General features: G+C 44.9%; 1 protein-coding gene across 1 annotated transcript in view; it reads left to right on the forward strand.

The window, feature by feature from the left end:
• CCDC88C (coiled-coil domain containing 88C) overlaps nt 1–17,946 on the forward strand; it is a 222,424-nt gene that overhangs the window by 142,356 nt on the left and 62,122 nt on the right. Inside the window, exons 11-15 of the mRNA XM_030214328.1 lie at nt 4,878–5,024; nt 5,451–5,595; nt 8,118–8,302; nt 11,788–11,925; nt 15,833–16,894. Of these exons, the coding sequence (XP_030070188.1) occupies nt 4,878–5,024; nt 5,451–5,595; nt 8,118–8,302; nt 11,788–11,925; nt 15,833–16,894 (1,677 nt within the window). The remainder of the gene's footprint in view (nt 1–4,877; nt 5,025–5,450; nt 5,596–8,117; nt 8,303–11,787; nt 11,926–15,832; nt 16,895–17,946) is intronic.

Genomic DNA, 17,946 nt, shown 5'->3' on the forward strand with positions numbered 1-17,946 from the left:
ATTTACGCTAAACAATGTATGTAATGGCATGCAAATGTCAGGAGTTTAAAAAAAAATACACATTTTGTTTTAGTGTGCTGTCAGTCAGGTGTGCAAAAACACTCGTAAAGATTGCAGTGTTGCTTGCCTATATCAGATGTTCTCCATAGAGAGCAAGATTGATATGGCACCCAAGTGGGTGATGTCGTCTGACACCCGCATAGAACTGTTCTCCCCAAGCTCTGAATATTTAGTATAAAGTTGTGTGCACAGCTCTCTGTTCAGCTGCTCTGTTTCGTTGCAAAGCTCAAAACCAGTGAGGCAGCTCTTGGAGAGGTGAGTCGGACTGTGCGCCTTATCAATACTGTGTAAGGAAAACATCTGTTATAGGTGAGCAACACTGGTATTTCGACAAACAAGATTGAGTTATGTGCACAAGTAGGTGAGTCTTCAAGCTTTAGGGCTGCTCAACCCAGTGGCGTTCCTAGGGGGGGCGGTGGGTGCGGTCCGCCCCGGGTGCACGCCGCTAGGGGGTGCCCGCGCGCCTGTCTGCTCCGCTCGTTCCGTGCTCCCTCTGCCCCGGAACAGGTTACTTCCTGTTCCGGGGCAGAGGGAGCATGGAACGAGCGAAGCAGACAGGCGCGCGGCACCCCCCCTCCCAGCAGGTAAAAATGCACCCGGGGGGGAAGGTGGCCTTTCGCTGGGGGTGGGGGAGGGGTCGCGCTGCACCGGGGGGGGGGGGGGGGGTGGCCTTGAATAGTCTTAATCTTTGAAGCAGCCTGACAGTCAAGTGCGAGAGGAGTTAGTTGACAAGGACAGATTGGTCAATACCACTTGGTGATAAGCACTGTCCTGTGTAGAAGCTTGGTCCAAGCAATATGCAGTGAATCTATGTAGAGAGGTAACATGCAGCTGCTTTGACAGTGGTCTACAGTGAGACAGTCTTCAGGAGGGCACAGTGGCTTCAGTGGCTCTAATCTGATGAAACTTGAATTTTTGGAACTGAAGAGAATATCTACTTGTTCTTATCAGAACTGTGTACAAGAGGCTAGCTAATTTGCCAGTGTTCTTTTTGAAACTGGCATACCAGTTCTATTAGGATTGAAAGAAATGAAAGGTTGCATGGTATTTATAATTGATTTTTTTTTCCAAGTAGCAAACAAGAGCCGATTTACAATCTAGAGTGTGAAGGGCTTTCTCTTGAGCATTTCAATGAAGTTTCAGACAGAAGTTGGGAAGTTGTGCGACAGCCTTAGGTACAAATGTGGGAAGTGTCTAAAGGGTGACTTTGTGTTGATAGATCTGGGCTTATGGTTTGTACATTGAGTGCTTTTGAAGTTCACTGACTGTCCTAGCTGAAGTGATTGCTACTTGGAGAAACACTGTCCAGTTTAGAAATTTGAGGGACACTATTTCTATAGGTTGAAAAGCAGACCTCATGAGTGAAGCAAGACTGGAGATTTGGAGAAAGTGTGCTCTTTTGTTGAATAATCAATGCTGGGAATTGGAGTAGCTTACTGCCAAGCTCTGGAGAAGAGGAAACCAGTTCTGTCAAGGCCATTAAGGTGCTATTGTGCACCGATGTTGGTGGAACTTCTATAGCACTCTTGATATGAATGGAATTGGAGGGCAAGCGTAAAGAAATGACCAAGTCCATGGAATTGTTAGTGCATCAGGTGAGGAAGGAAGAATGGAACAATAAAGGGAAATCTGTGTTCTCCTTGCTGGCAAAGGGGTAGATTTGGAGCATTCTCCAGTCTTGAAAGAGGGTACTCGGAGTTGCATCCAAGTACTGTTTGAGGGCTAAGTACCCTGCTGGGTTTGTCAGCTAACTGAGTTTGTGGTCCAGATATGTAAGTGGCCTGCATCTAGGTGTGGTGGGCTTTTGCAAAGTCTTAGAGCCCGGCTGCTGCTCAGCAGAAGTGAAAAGGGCTGAGCTCCCTTGCTTGTTTCACATAAAACATTCTCTCTAATTCATTTAGAGGATCAGGGAGCAAACTGTGAAGACAGTGAAGGATATTACTCACAGAGCTTAGAAGATTGCCCTGAGCTGCAGTTGGTTGATATGAAAAGTTGCTCATAACTTCAGCACATTCCCTGGAAGTGTTGATCTATTTAAATGAGTCCCCCCACCCTCAGAGGCAGCTGTCAAGGTTGTGCCTTCATGCAAAGGGAACGTGATTATTAGGCTGGGTTTGTGCATCCAGAATGCATGGATGATTTTATTGCAGCTGCTCAGGATTCACTGCATTAGAAGAGAGACTAAACAGATGTAAGACAAGGATGTGTATTGTTGCCACTGCTATTTGGTGTGGCCATCAGTTGAGTCATGAAGCAAAGCTTGGCTGGCTGTGAAATGTGGAACAGACTGACTGACGTTTACTGATGGAGGATATGCTGATGTTTTCAAGGAAGAATCAGAATCCAAGGCCCAAGAGCAGCTAGACAGAACAGGAAAATTGGGGTTTCAGATCAATGCAAAGCAAACCCAAATATATGACATCAGACGATCCAAAAGTGAGCCTGCTAGTCTGTGGTGAGCCAGTAGGCTAGGTGAAAGAAGTTTAATATCTAGGATCGGTGGTCTCAGTGTTGAAAGTTGCTGCAACTGCTGATACTGCATCCAGAATTGGTATCGCCCAAGCAACCTTCACTAGTCCTAAAATGGTGCCTGTAGAAGAAGCATGTTATTACAGTGAAGATGAGTGTGGATGCTTGGAATGCCCTCCCGCGGGAGGTGGTGGAGATGAAAACGGTAACGGAATTCAAACATGCGTGGGATGTGCATAAAGGAATCCTGTGCAGTAGGAATGGATCCTCAGAAGCTTAGCCAAAAATTGGGTGGCAGAGCAGGTGGGGGAAGAGAGGTTGGTGGTTGGGAGGCGAGGATAGTGGAGGGCAGACTTATACGGTCTGTGCCAGAGCCGGTGATGGGAGGCGGGACTGGTGGTTGGGAGGCGGGAAATACTGCTGGGCAGACTTGTACGGTCTGTGCCCTGAAAAAGGCAGGTACAAATCAAGGTAAGGTATACACATATGAGTTTATCTTGTTGGGCAGACTGGATGGACCATGCAGGTCTTTTTTCTGCCGTCATCTACTATGTTACTATGCCAGTCACCCCAGTCCTTTCTACTCATCAAAAATCAGGAATTGCTAGCTGAGGACTTGGCAAGCTGGAAACGTTCCAGATGAAATGCTTGTGCACGAATTTCATGGGTCAACCATTGGTGCAATAAAGCCATTAGAGAAGCTTTCAACAAACAATCTACAGTAGAAGAGAAGGTAAGACAATGACTCCTCCACTGGTTGACCATGTCTGCATAGTAAAGGTATCATGACTACAGGACTGGTATTCCAATGGCACTTACCATCTGGCTGGAAGGTTGTAAGAAGTGTGTCAGAGACCTGGCACTGGCAAATCAAGGTGAAGCAAAAGTCTTCACCGCTGCAGTGATGATTTTATTGCATGAATAGGGGATCACTGTATCTTCTAAGAACTTTCGGACTGACATTTTGGTATCTATCTTGATCTTTTGGTAATGGTTATTAGTAGCATAGTAAATGACAGCAGGATTTCTACCACTTGGAACAGATGAGTGCATAGATTGCCATAGGAAAACCACCACTAACTTCTCCATTACATTCGCTTGAATTCTCAGGTTACACCATCCATCTTAGAAGTTTGATGCTGCTGTATCCCTAAAATTAGGGTTGAAATCGTGGCCACTGGGCGCAGGTTCCTCAAAACGTTCTGGAAGTCTCTTGTGATTGACCTCTTCTGCTCAATTTTCTTATTGGCCTTCCAGAGTTTCATATGATTGATCAAACATTTGGTTTCTTTTTCCTTTCTTCTACTTGTTATCCCCTATCCACCCTTATGCCTGGCACAGATACACAGTGCAATAGTGTTTAAATTTGTTATGGTTTTAATTGGCAGTACCTTTGCTAGTAGGCTTTTTCGTTCATGTACCATCCTACTGCTACTAATGTTTATTTCTATAGTGGAGTAAAAAGATGTATAAACAGTTACTTCTCTTATTTTTACTTTTTACTTTTCTCCCTTCATATCTTGACCCCTTATCCTTTTCCCTCTATAGACAAAATTTCACTTTTTTGTGTTTTTAATGAAATCTGTCAAATCTGAATATAAACCAAAGTAGTGTTTTTCATTCAAGAGGGGAAAAGGTATATGAACCAAGGGTAGAAATTCGGGTGTCCTTCCGCCTACAGTGTCCAACATTTCTATCCTTCTCCCTCCCCTGGGTCGGTGCCGGTATAAGCTGCATAACACTAGACGCATCGCTGTTGGCCAGTGCAGGGGCCTTGAGCATCTGCACACGCTCAAGGCTTGCCAGCTCTTTCCTCTTCTGAAACGGGAAGTTCTAGGGGGCAGGAGCCTTCAGGCCTCGAGTATGCACAGATGCTCAAGGCCCCTGCACTGACCAACAGCAATGATTCTTATGTTATATAGCTGACACTGGTGCTCAACTGGAAGAGGGCAGTTAGGAAGGAATACCTCGCAGGGAGGAGGGGAAAGGAGGGAGAAATATTGGACCTCATGGGAGAGGTGGGACCTTGAATATAAACACATGCAGTTTTTGAGGTAATTGTTTTGTAAAAGGTTTTCCTGTTTATATTTGAGCACATAACAATTTCTGAATTTTGTTTTCTTTCACGTTTGCTCTGTTCTTCAAGAAGTGGCTATTTTTTGTTTGTTTGTTTAGTAATAGTTCAAGTGAGTTACATTCAAATGGAGGCAAATGCAGCGGCAGCTGTGAAATAGACAGTAAATTTACTGCCTGCCATTTCTTTGGCGGTCGGTATAATGAAATCTGATGTTCAGGAGACTCGGCCATTGCGATTGTCAGTATTCCATGATCTAGTTTTTCTTATGCAGGAACTCAGAGAAGACAACATTGTTCTGATTGAAACTAAGGCCATGTTGGAGGAGCAGCTAGATGTGGTCCGGGCACGAAGTGACAAGTTACATGAGCTAGAGAAGGAAAACTTACAGATAAAGTCGAAAATTCATGACCTGGAACTCGTGAGTATACAGAGTTTTTTAATAGGTTATTAACCATTTTTTGTAAAAAGTACATTCAACTAATTCTGCTCCTCATTTTAAAAGCCAAATTTGGCCTGCCCTTATAGTTTGTGTGATTTATAATAGAAACTGCTTCATAGTATTGCTTTCTTGTACCTATTTTGATGCTTTACCTCTCTCCCCCACCCGCCCCCCTTACCTGACTGCTGTTTGTTGTACAGTTCCGTTAGCAGGCGGCTCCTTTCACGCTCCAAAAGATGTCTTGTGATTGGATCTGAAGATTAGGGGTAGTCGAAGGGCAAAAGATGTGTTTGCATGCGACTTAAACAGTTGGGTGTAAAGTATATCGTGACACTTGAATTATGTTCATAGAGCTGCAAACATGAAGTTTTGCATCATTGACTCATTTCCCACTTTTTTGCGTAGGATCGGGATGTAGACAAGAAAAGAATTGAAGAACTGTTGGAAGAGAACATGATGTTGGAGATTGCACAGAAACAAAGCATGAATGAGTCTGTTCACTTGGGCTGGGAGCTGGAGCAGCTTTCAAAGAGCGCTGACCTCTCGGATGGTAATGAAGAGCTGCGATAGTCCATCTGTTACAAATGAAAATCAGTAGGCCCATCTTATCACACATCTGAACTTCTTGTGTAATTTTAAGCCCCTTTTTCCAGTTGAAGCCCTTAGATTGACCGATCTGTGGAAAGGAAAAAAAATAAGGACACAATCGCACAGTAAGCTCAGAAGAACATAGACTAAAATGGTGGAAGCTCATAGTCTTACTGCCAGCACTTTGCTTCCAAATGCAATCTCGTGTTTTATTTCTAAAAACCAAATGTCCTCAATTCCAAATCATTCAGTTTAGTACTGACAGAATGACACTTGGGACCCTGTTTACGAAGGCGCGTTAAGAGTTTTTACTGCACCTACAATTAGCGCGTTCACTAACCGTGTAGGCGCCTGTAGGGATATTGTAGGTGCATACATCGTTAACGCGCATTAAACACACTAACGTGCCTATAATGTGGCTTAGTAAACAGGGCCCTTGATTTCTGATAATGTGTTGTTGTTTTGTTTTTTTCTATCTGTCGGTTCCAGACTTCACTGAAAACACCTTTGCTCAGATATACCTCTTTCTTTTTTTTTTTTCCTTTGCTTGGAGCTTTGCTCTTGAATTAAGGAAACGCTACTTTAAGTAACGGGGAAATTTTCAAATCTATTGTGCAGGTAATTAGCTATTTAGCAGTCTGGTGAAAAGCACCCCTAGTTTTCTGTAGCAGACATGCTATAATACTGCAAGGCAGCGTTCCCAGAGGGGTGTGTGAAGGCAGGGGAGGAAAATGGTGCATATAGATTTTATTTTTAAAGCGGTTTTCCATTGAAATTTCACCTGCACAGAAATGATGTGTAAAAATTTGCTGGTTCTTGATATCCCTCCATAATTTTCAAAGAGAATGTACCAGTGGCGTAGCCACATAGATTTGGCCCTGGACCCTCCTGCCGACGACCCTCTCGACCCCCCCCTCCCCCACCATCGGCTACCTTTGCTGGCGGGGGACCCCAACCCCTGCCAGCCGAGGTCCTCTTCTTCTGGTGCAAGGCTTCGTTCTGTTTGTGTGAGTCTGATGTCAGACTCACAGAAACAGAACAAAGCCTTGCAGATCAGCCAGCGGCCACGTTGCTGGCTGATCTGCAAGGCTTCGTTCTGTTTCTGTGAGTCTGACGTCCTGCACGTACATCAGACTCACACAAACAGAGCGAAGCCTTGCACCAGAAGAAGAGGACCTCGGCTGGCGGGGGTTGGGGTCCCCCGCCAGCAAAGGTAGGCGGGGGAGGGTTGGCGGCGGGAGGGGGGTTGAGAGCGGCGGGGGGGGGTTCAAAGTTGGTGGGGGGGGGGGTTTGGCTCGGCAATGGCAGGGGGGTTGGCAGCGCCCGGGGGGGGGGGGGGGGCTAAAATTTGCCCCTTCACCTCAGGCTCTGGACCCCCCTCCCGCCGAAGTCTGGCTACACCCCTGGAATACATCCTTTCCATTTGAAAATGAGGTAAAAGGTGTTTAACCTTGAAGGTGTTGCACCTGTGGTTGGAAATTGCTGTAGTACAGTGAATAGCATGAAAACTGATCTGATTTTTCAGTGAGATTAAAATGTTCAAAGACTTTTCAGTAGCTCAGCATTTTATCTTCAACCATTTTTAACCTAGTGAGCCCCAGTACCACCACCCCTCCCCCCCCCCCAAAAAAAAATAAATATTGCAAACAAAACATTTTTAATTACTCAATTCAAAGTTGAAAAATAAAAGCTAATGGGGATTTCTTTTAAATATTACTGAGTGGTTATCAATGTAGATCCCTGTTTATTTGTTCTGGAATAAGAATAAAGCATATGCAGCTGATGAATATGGGGGAGGTGATTTTTTTTTTTTTTTCTTTTTAAATATATTGGAGGGAATGTAGATGTATGGGCACAGCCATAATAGAAAGATCATGCGTTTTACATCGCCCTGTATCTAGACATCTGTTACTTTAGACATTTATTATTCACTTAACCATTCAAAGTTCAAGTCAAGTTACACAGGTAAAAGAAAATATAATGCAAAATGTGTCATCAAAACAATAAAATACAAATAATTGAATAAGAAAATTACAGTGCTACAAGATAAATCCAAGAATAGGGAGTAATTTGTGTTTAGTATAATTGCTCTACCACAAACAAACTTAAAGAACCCAGATAATCACAAGTATTTGTGACAAGTTCCTGGAGGAAAAGTGCATAGTTTGCTATTGAGAGACTGGGGGAGGCAGCTGCTTGCCCTGGAATTGGTAGCATGGAATGTTGCTAATAATTGGGTTACTGCCAGGTACTTGTAACCTGGCTTGGCCACTCTTTGGAAACGGGATACTGGGCTAGATAGACCATTGGTCTGAACCAGTATGGCTATTCTGAGAAAATCCAACTGGGACAAAGTTGTACTGTTTGCCATCAGAAATACTCGTTGGTTTGTGTTGGATGAAGCATTTGATGTAGTCCTTTGTCTTATGCCTTTTAGAGCAAGTCTCCTATGTTTTAAAATGTGGTTCTCTGACTTCATTTCAGCATCTAGGAAGTCATTTGTCTTTGAGCTGAACGAGTCTGCATCCAGCCGCATTCTGAAACTGGAAAAGGACAACCAGGGATTACAGAGCACTATTCAGGAACTTAGGAATGCCTCCCTGGTCATGGAAGAAGGCAACCTGAAACTGCAGGAGCTGGAGAAAGAGAATCAACAGCTGAGTAAAAAGGTATACAATGCCTGTATGCTGCTTAATTTTGACTTAGTTGATCTTAAATTATTTGCAGACATCAAGCTACCGTGTTTCCCTGAAAATAAGACACTGTCTTATATTATTTTTTGCCCCCAAAAGTGCGCTAGGTCTTATTTTCAGAGGCTGTCTTATTTTTCGGGGAAACATCGGGGTTGGCCCGCCCGCCCTCCCGGAACTAACCTTAAATGCCTCCTTTCACCTTCGCAGCAAGCAGCAGCAGGGCAGGCCACTCCTTCCTTCCGTGTCCCGCCCTCGCTTGACGTAATGTCCGTGAGGGCGGGGCACGGAAGGAAGGAGAGGTCTGCCCTGCTGCTGCTTGCTGCGAAGGTGAAAGGAGGCGTTTACGGTTAGTTCCGGGAGGGGGGGGGGGGGGTCCGGCGACCTCAGGTGGGGGTGGGGCAGCCCGGGGGCGGCCTTGTCCGGCTCTCGGCGGCCCTGCTTTCAAACAAAAATTTGCTAGGTCTTACTTTCGGGGGAGGCCTTATATCTACCAATTCAGGAAAACCTCTACTAGGTCTTATTTTCAGGGGATGTCTTACTTTCGGGGAAACAGGGTATGCTTAGCTACATCTAACTGCTATTGGAAAAAGGTTTGTGATGTGTAAAGCTTCTACCCAACTAAATGTGGTCAGGCCTGTCACTCTGGAGGTGACTGCATTACTGTAACTGCAGGTTTCTTAAACACTTTATCCCATTTACGCCAGTGGCATAGCCAGTATGGGGCCTAGGGGCCTCCATAGATTTACCCCTGGACCCGCCCGACCCCCTCCCCCTCCCGCCGCCAACCCGCAGGACGTGCAGGACGTCAGACTAGAACAAAGTCTTGGCGCGGGATTGGGAAGAAGAGGGGCTCGGCTGGCGGGGGTTGGGGTCCCCTCACCAGCAAAGATAGGCGACGACGGGTTGGCGGTGGGAGGGGGGTCAAAGTTGGTGGTGGGGGGGGGGGTCGGCAGCGCTGGAGGGGGGGGGCTAAAATGTGCCCCCTCCCGCCGAAGTCTGGCTATGCCCCTGATTTACGCACCTGTCGATTCTCCATTTCCATCCCCTTTTTCTACATTTCCCGTGCAATGATGCCTTTTCACCATCTTCCTTAGTAGATTTTGTTGTCCAGACTTTTACAACTTTTCAGCGTACAGCTTGTGCTTTCATATTTTCCATCATGGATTCCAGGTTAATTTCTCAATGGTGAGCTAACTGCATGTACACATTCTCATGCCATACACACCTCTGTGGTGTCCAGGTGATCCTGTATTACCATTTCACGTTATTTTCCTCCCCTTTTCACTCCTCTTCTGAAGATTGTCTAGTAATTGTGTAGTTAAAAGTGATTTCCATGGTTCACTATTCAACAGAACCCCGTGAACCCCTTCTGGGTCTGGTGATTTGCAAATTTCTGTCCAAGGGGTTCACAGAATGACTCCAAACAAAGAAGCTGACTCCAAAGTCAACCAGGCTTGTAGTGTAGTTACAGTTGGGATGCTTGCCCTTCAAGTTAGCTTTTTATTCCACCCCTTCCACACTGGTTTATGATTTTACATTTGATATACCACCTTTGCTAACTCAGTCCAAAGCAGTTTACAATAAAATTAAAAAGTCTTATGTTCCATTGCAGTTCTCTGAACTCCTTTTTGTAATTTAATTACCAATGGCCATTGGAATTCAGGTTTTTTTTTTCCAGTAATGCTACGCAGTGTGAAAATTTCTTACTGCGTAATTATCCGTGTCAAATTCCAGCTTGTTCTTCCTGAAGTGTCCTGTCCACTCTGTCCAGCGGCCACCTGAGTAGGTTGATGATGACCTTGCTTCAGACTGAAAGGAATGAGGTGCCTTGTTAGTTGGTGACTTTGCCCTTTTTTTGTAATTTGACAATCGCTTCACTCCTCCATCCATTCAGGACACACTTTTGAAGCATTCATTGAAGAGCTCCGTGGTTCTTCCACCATGATGTTACATATGCTTCAGTAGTTCTTCTGTGATTTGTTCTAAACCAGCAGCTTTGTTCTTTAATGTCATCAACTGATCAGTTTCTCCGATCATGGTTATGCCTAGGTCTACATCCAGTTAGGGGTGACTGGAAGTAATGAAATCATAGGTTGTAGCAGGGGCTTGGTTGATTTAGCATTTCTTTGAAATTCTCTGCCCAGTGTGCATCTTGTTCTACCTTACTGAGTGGAAGCTTCCCATTCTTGTCTTTTGATAGGAGCATTGGTGTTAACTCTTGGACAACATGATATAGCATCTTCGTGTCATTTTTGTTCACTGCTGCTTTTGCTTCAGCTCCTTTATCTTCCAAACATTTCTTTCAGCCCAGCATCTTCTCCTGACTCTATGGTCAAGCGATTGGTACTTTTGCCATGGCTTTTGATTTCTCACTTTGTGACTTTGGCTCTTCATGACCTTCCGTTTGCCAATCAGCTGCTATGTTGTGGCTTAAATTTAGCATTTTTTGTGTTCCTCTTCTTCTACACTCTTGGTCGCGGCATATTTGAATTGTCAACTGATTTTACTGTTTCTGCAATGATGTGATTGCTTAGCTTCTAAGAGCCTGAGGGCAAATCAGATGCTGCTGTTGCCTCCTCTTCAGCTGGAGACTAATGCCATCAGGTGATGATGGTCCAACCCAATATCCATTCTGAGAGTCTCTTACATCTAGAAGTGCTGAGTGCTATCATTTGCTAGAAATAGTTTCAGACCCAGAATTTTGGATGGGCCCAGAGCTAACTTAGATGGGCCCTTCCATGACACAGTATTCCACCTCCCCCCCCCCCCCTCCCCACTGGAGATAATTTTTTTTAAATTATAGATTTTTTTTTCACCTACTCCACATCAACATCTTTCCTTCTCCGTGGCATCCCAGCATCTGCCTGCCCATTGCTGAACCCCATCGCTCCCTGGTGTACCTTACAGTTGTCCCTGGCACCTGCAGTGATTCAGTTATTGCTGCCTGCACTGGCCCTGCAGGCTTCCATCGTCTGGGTCCTGCCAGACAGGAAATAATGAAAGCGAGGGTTGGATCCGGCCGATAGAAGCCTGTAGGACCGGTGCAGGCGGCAATAATTGACTCATTGCAGGTGCCGGGGATGCCTGTTAAGGTACACCAGGGAGGGACGGGCTCAGCGATAGGCAGGCAGATGCCGGGACGCCGCAGAGGAGGAGAGATGTTGATGTGGGGTGCCACTGCTGGGTGGGCTTGTGCTCACTCAGGCCTACCCCTAGCTACGCTACTGCTGTACTCTTCGGTTTACATGGAATCTGAATAAGAATGTCAGCAGTTGGCAGTGCTTGGTGCAACAGATATTCTCTTGTATAGTTGACATCCATTTATCCCTATTTCAGTTGGCATTATCACCGCTGTTACGCATTTCAAAATATCTGTATGCTATGAAGTGTTCATCCACTGATGTACAGTTTGCTTTCATATAGCTCTTGACTGAAGAGAGATTTTGTTTTTCTTCCTGTAGGTGGAAATGCTGCAGACTGAAATTGTAAAAGAGAAACAGAGCAGCCAGGACTTGGAGAGCTTCAGCGAGGAACTCTTGAAAGAGAAAGAACAGCTTAAAGGTGTTCTAGAGACTCTAAAAGCTGAGAAGGACAGACAGGTAAAGAGTTGTAAAAATCGCTCTTATTTTTTTTAATTTTTGTTACATTTGTACCCCGCGCTTTCCCACTCATAGCAGGCTCAATACGGCTTACATGGGACAATGGAGGGTTAAGTGACTTGCCCAGAGTCACAAGGAGCTGCCTGTGCCTGCAGTGGGAATAGAACCCAGTTCCCCAGGACCAAAGTCCACCACCCTAACCACTAGGCCACTCCTCCATTGTTGCTACTATTTGAGATTCTACATGGAATGTTGCTATTCCACTAGCAACATTCCATGCAGAAGTCGGCCCTTGCAGATCACCAATGTGGCCGCGCAGGCTTCTGTGAGTGTGACGTCTTGCACGTACGTGCAGGACGTCAGACTCACAGAAACAGAAGCCTGCGCAGCCTTCTACATGGAATGTTGCTAGTGGAATAGCAGCATTCCATGTAGAATCTCCAGTAGTAGCAACATTCCATGTTGAATCTCCAATAGTATCTATTTTATTTTTGTTACATTTGTACCCTGCGCTTTCCCACTCATGGCAGGCTCAATGCGGCTTACATGGGGCAATGGAGGGTTAAGTGACTTGCCCAGAGTCACAAGGAGCTGCCTGTGCCTGAAGTGGGAATCGAACTCCGTTCCTCAGGACCAAAGTCCACCACCCTAACCACTAGGCCACTCCTCCACTGTTGCTACTATTTGAGATTCTACATGGAATGTTGCTATTCCACTAGTAACATTCCATGTAGAAGTCGGCCCTTGCAGATCACCAATGTGGCCGCGCAGGCTTCTACATGGAATGTTGCTAGTGGAATAGCAACATTCCATGTAGAATCTCCAATAATAGCAACATTCCATGTAGAATCTCCAATAGTATCTATTTTATTTTTCTTACATTTGTACCCCGCGCTTTCCCACTTAGGGCAGGCTCAATGCGGCTTAAATGGGGCAATGGAGGGTTAAGTGACTTGCCCAGAGTCACAAGGAGCTGCCTGTGCCTGAAGTGGGAATTGAACTCAGTTCCTCAGGACCAAAGTCCACCACCCTAACCACAAGGCCACTCCTCCACTCGCGACCTTGGAAGTCAAATTTTGGAATGTGTTCCCTGTACTCGCCCAAACTACATGTGTGATAGGGTTAGGAACTGTTTATGTGGTTGGTCACAAGCAAAATATATTAGGACTATGCAGAATTTCATTGTTAAGTGAAATTTGCCTTTTATTTCCCCTCTTCTCTCCCCTCTAGAGTTCTTACCATATTTTAGGCATAGGTGCCTCGGTTATTTTGGGGAAGCTGAAGCATAGAGGTTAGGTGAGGGCAAAGAGACAGTTCCCTCCAATCATGTGAATGGGGTGAACAGTTTTAAAACGGGACAAAAACTTTGCCATATGCACACATTCTGTTACTGCAGTCCCACCTATGACTATTATTTCACAAGACTGTTAACAAAAGTTTAAATCTACACTGAAAAGTTGCTTTTTAAAAAAAAAGTCATTTGATTCTTGTTTTGGGTTATACAGAAATCAATATATATAAAAGGCGAGTGTCGTACTCACTCGCAAATGCGCAGTAGAGACCTTCTCTGCCCCGCCCCTGCGTCAATACGTGGTGACAGGGGGGTGGAACTGAGAGGGTCTGTACTGCTGATTTCTGAGGGAGGGACATCCGAGTCGCCCACCCGAGTCGCCGCCGCCACCCACCTTCTACCCGGTCGGGCCCTCGTTCCACTATTGAAACAGCGAGGGTCCGGGAACGCAGCACTGAGCTCTGCTGAGCTGCCGACATCGCCCTTCCTTCTTCTTCTCTGCCTCTGTCCCGCCCTCGACGACGTTACGTCACACGAGGGCGGGACAGGCAGCTGCAGGCAGAGAAGAAGAACGAAGGCCGACGTCAGCAGCTCAGCATCAGCAGAGCTCAGTGCTGCGTTCCCGGACCCTCGCTGTTTCAATAGCGGAGCGAGGGCCGGGTGGAAGGTGGGTGGTGACGGCTCGGGGGGGGGGGGGGTGCAAATTCGGAGGGGGAGGGGCAGCGGCGAACTCGGCGGCGGGGGCGGGCCTTTCAACCCCCCCTTCCTATAATAGCCCGTTTTTACGGGCTCAAAGGCTAGTACACTATAAATAATGATCTTTGTCCTTTTTATGCTCTTGTAAAGAATACATTTGTAATTTTTTTTTCTCTTTTCTTTTATCGTAAAACTGCGTAAATGGAAATTACTGATTGGCAGTATATCAGATGACAAAATTAAACCAGTTTTTATCAATATTGAATTTGACTCCCTTACCCAACTCTTTATTTTTAGTGATCTTTTTAAAACATGTATGATGCTGAAATACACAATTATACTTTTTTCATAGATGAAGTATAATGTCCATAAAATACAAATTCTGGCATCACCTCCATAACAGAAACTCGGACTCTACACTAGCAGATATTTTGGAAGTAACACAAACCCTTGCAAAAAAAATACATTCCAGAACATAACAAATCTGTCATATTAAAACAGCAGTAATGTCCAGGACTTAAATAGCAAATTACAATTGATACCTCTCTTGTATAATGTGCAAAGTACTATATATACCCCTGTGGAGTACAGAAAAAAGTATGAAAGGGAAAAAAAGCTTCAGCATCCACGCCTCCACTCAACAGAAACACTTACTGGGTAGAAAAGACTTCAACAGGGTCAAACCCTCTTCATCAGCATAAAAAACCTTTTCACACAAAACATTGTTCACAGAATTTTCAATTTCAATGGATCCACCCAAAATCATGATAAACGTATGAAAAAAAAATCAGGCACTTAGCTTTTATCTTAATTGAAGATTCAAAAGTATTTCTGTGAGTCAATCACACAGACTGTGGCCAGAGCAATGGCGTAGCCAAGGGTGGGCTTGGGTGGGCCCAGGCCCACCCACTTTGGTCTCAGGCCCACCCAGTAGCAGCACACCTATGATGTGGCTGACAGAGATCCCCAAGCCCGATCAGCCGAAAATTCCTAACAACTGTACCTCCTGCATACCTTGTAAATAGCAGATCTTTGTCTGCAGCAACTGATACATACTGCTCGCACTGGCCCCACAGCCTTCCCTCTGATGTATTCCCACCTATGCGGAAACAGGAAGTTGCATCAGAGGGAAAGCTGTGGGGTCAACTTGAGCAGTGTGTATTAGTTGCTGCTTGCTGCCGGTGAAAATCTGCTATTTATGCGAGGGAGGGGGGATGTTTGAGAGACCATATGGCATGCAGGCAAGAGAGGGAGAGACCAAATCACTTGTGGGACAAGGCGGAGTTCTTCTGCCCACCCAAAATTGGGTGTCTGGCTACGCCCCTGGGCCAGAGTTTCACTGTAATCAACTTTCTCGAGGTGTGAACAACCAGTCAGTTCACTAAAACACAGACCCATCTTTATTCCATTAGATAGCTTTTATTTTAACGGAAGATTCAAAAGTATAAGTGCCTGCTTTTTTGGATGATTCACATTTCCATAGTTGCGTGCTTATATTAGGAGAATAATGTCTTGGTTTTTCTACTTATTTCTGGAGTTGAGTACTGTTGTAAACCACCATGATAATTTTGCAAATGGTTGTATATCACATCGATAAATAGAAATAGGCACAGGAGATTTGTAGCTGCAAAGAATTGAAGGGAAAGCCAAGGATTAGCTGAGACCTAATGCATTGCACAAGGACGGAAACTGGTCAGACATTCTTTCCTATGTTAACAAAAGTGAATTATGAATGTCCTATTCCTGGAGAAAATTTATATTTTGGAAGGTGAGCTATCTTTTATTAGCCATAGAAATTTCATACACTGATCTATATATTGTGTTTCTACGTAACTTACATCTCATGACTTACCAACAGAACAGATTTATGTTAGAAATGTTTTTGACGGTGTGTTATCTGGTTCCATCATTCGTTTGTAGATGAAGCACCTTGAACAAGAAAATGATCATCTCAATCAAGCCATTTCTTCTCTGAGACAAAGATCTCAGATCAGTGCTGAGGCCAGAGTAAAAGACATAGAGCAGGAGAATAAAGTACTTCATGAAACAGTTACAGAGACCAGCAGCAAACTCAGCAAGCTTGACTGTGAGAAGAGGCAGCTGCAAAAAGACTTCGATCAGGTGAAAGAAAAAGTGGAGAGGGTGGAAGAGATGGAAAAACAGGTCCACAGGTTGGAGCAGCAGAATGAAAAGTTGACCAAAACAGTGGCATCCGTAAAGATAGCCACAGAGAGGGTGGAAGCTCTGGAAAAAGAGAATCGAGATCTGGAAGCGCAAAACAGAAAGCTGAAAAAGTCCCTGGATGTACTGCAGAATGTTTCTGTCAGGCTAGAGACCTTAGAGAATGACAAAAAGCAATTGGACGAAGAAAATCTAGAGCTCCAGAGGATAATGGAAACTATGAGGTTCACCGGCTCCAAACTGGAGTCCGAGAACAAGGAACTGGAGAAGGAAAATGAAGACCTGAAAAAGAACATAGAGGTCCTGAAAGCACTGGGCAAAAAATCTGAGCGACTAGAACTCGGCTATCAGAGTCTGAACTCTGAGAACCAGAGGCTACAGCAGAAGGTGGACAATAGTAACAGGAAGGTTCAGCACTTGGAGACAGAGCTGCAGGAAACGGAGAGGGAAAACCAAGAGCTGCGGAAAAATTTGGAGTTGCTGAAGACCTCGAGCAGGAGAATGGAGCAACTGGAAAAGGACAATGAAGTTCTGGAGCAGGAGAAGGCCCAGTTGCAAAAAGATAAAAAATTGCTGGAGAAAGAGGCGAAGAGGTTGTGGCAGCAGGTGGAGCTGAAAGATACAGTTCTGGATGATAACACCATGAAGCTGGCTGTTCTGGAGAAGGAGAATAGAACACTAGAAAAAGAAATCGGTAGGTTCAAAGATGCATCCAGTAAAGCAAAAGATCTGGAGAAGAATAATAAAGAGCTCCTAAAAAAAGTTACAATTGATACAAGAACACTAAGTACATTGAGAGAGGTAAGGAAAGTTCTATTTTTTTATTCTTTAAAATGCTCAAGGTTGTCTTTTTTTATAGTGTGGGCGCTGGGCTTTCAAAACATCTTCGTGCTGGGAAGATATTTTCTGTATTGGTTGAATTGGCCATTTAAACTTTTTATAGCATGAATGATGATTCAGTGGCGCTCAGTGGGCTCAGGCCCACCCAGTAGCAGCACACCTATGATGTGGCTGGCAGGGACTCCCAAGCCCCACCAACCAAAAACTTCCAACAACGGCCCCTCCTGCATACCTTGTAAATAGCAGATCTTCACCTGCAGCGAGCAGCAACTGATACATACTGCTCACACTGGCTCCACAGCCTTCTCTTTGATGTATTCCTGCCTATGCGGAAACAGGAAGTCGCATCAGAGGGAAGGCTTAAAAGGAATGTGGGGGAGGGGAGATGTTTGAGAGACCATATGGCATGCAGACGAGAGAGGGAGAAACCAAATCACTTGTGGGACAGGGTGGAGTTCTGCCCACCTGCTTGAGCCCAGGCCCACCCAAAATTGGGTGCCTGGCTACGCCCCTGTGATGATTACATAGCAAGTCTGTTGAATGTATGTTGCCATCAGTAAAAATGTGGTTCTTATTTGATCTTTTCTTTTGGATATTTAAATTTCAGATTACTAATGACCTGATTCTCATTTTACAGGGTAAGAGAGGCTTGAAAGTAATGCTTATGATTTTCAGTGTGAAATGGCCTCCCTTGCCTTTTATTAATTCCTTAAAGGGCATTAATAATATTGACGTTTCAGGTGCAGGACCAGCGTTAAGGGTTTACAAAAAGGTAAATGCCCTGGGCCCCCCGTGTTACAGGGGGGCCTCGAGCCGCCTTAAACTTCAGGAAATAGCAGCCTGCTTGATAGTCTTTTGAGCTCCTTCCTAAATTTTTCCCTGGGCCCTGTAATGCTTAACACCAGCCCTGTTCATATGAACTTAACGTCTTCCTCCATCTGTTTAGGTGGTGTTTTCATCTAAATCAGTGTAACAGAGGAGCAAATGATATTAATATGAACTTTCTTGACTGT

Source organism: Microcaecilia unicolor, chromosome 9 (assembly GCF_901765095.1).
Source record: "Microcaecilia unicolor chromosome 9, aMicUni1.1, whole genome shotgun sequence".
In the NCBI taxonomy this organism is placed as follows: Eukaryota; Metazoa; Chordata; class Amphibia; order Gymnophiona; family Siphonopidae; genus Microcaecilia; species Microcaecilia unicolor.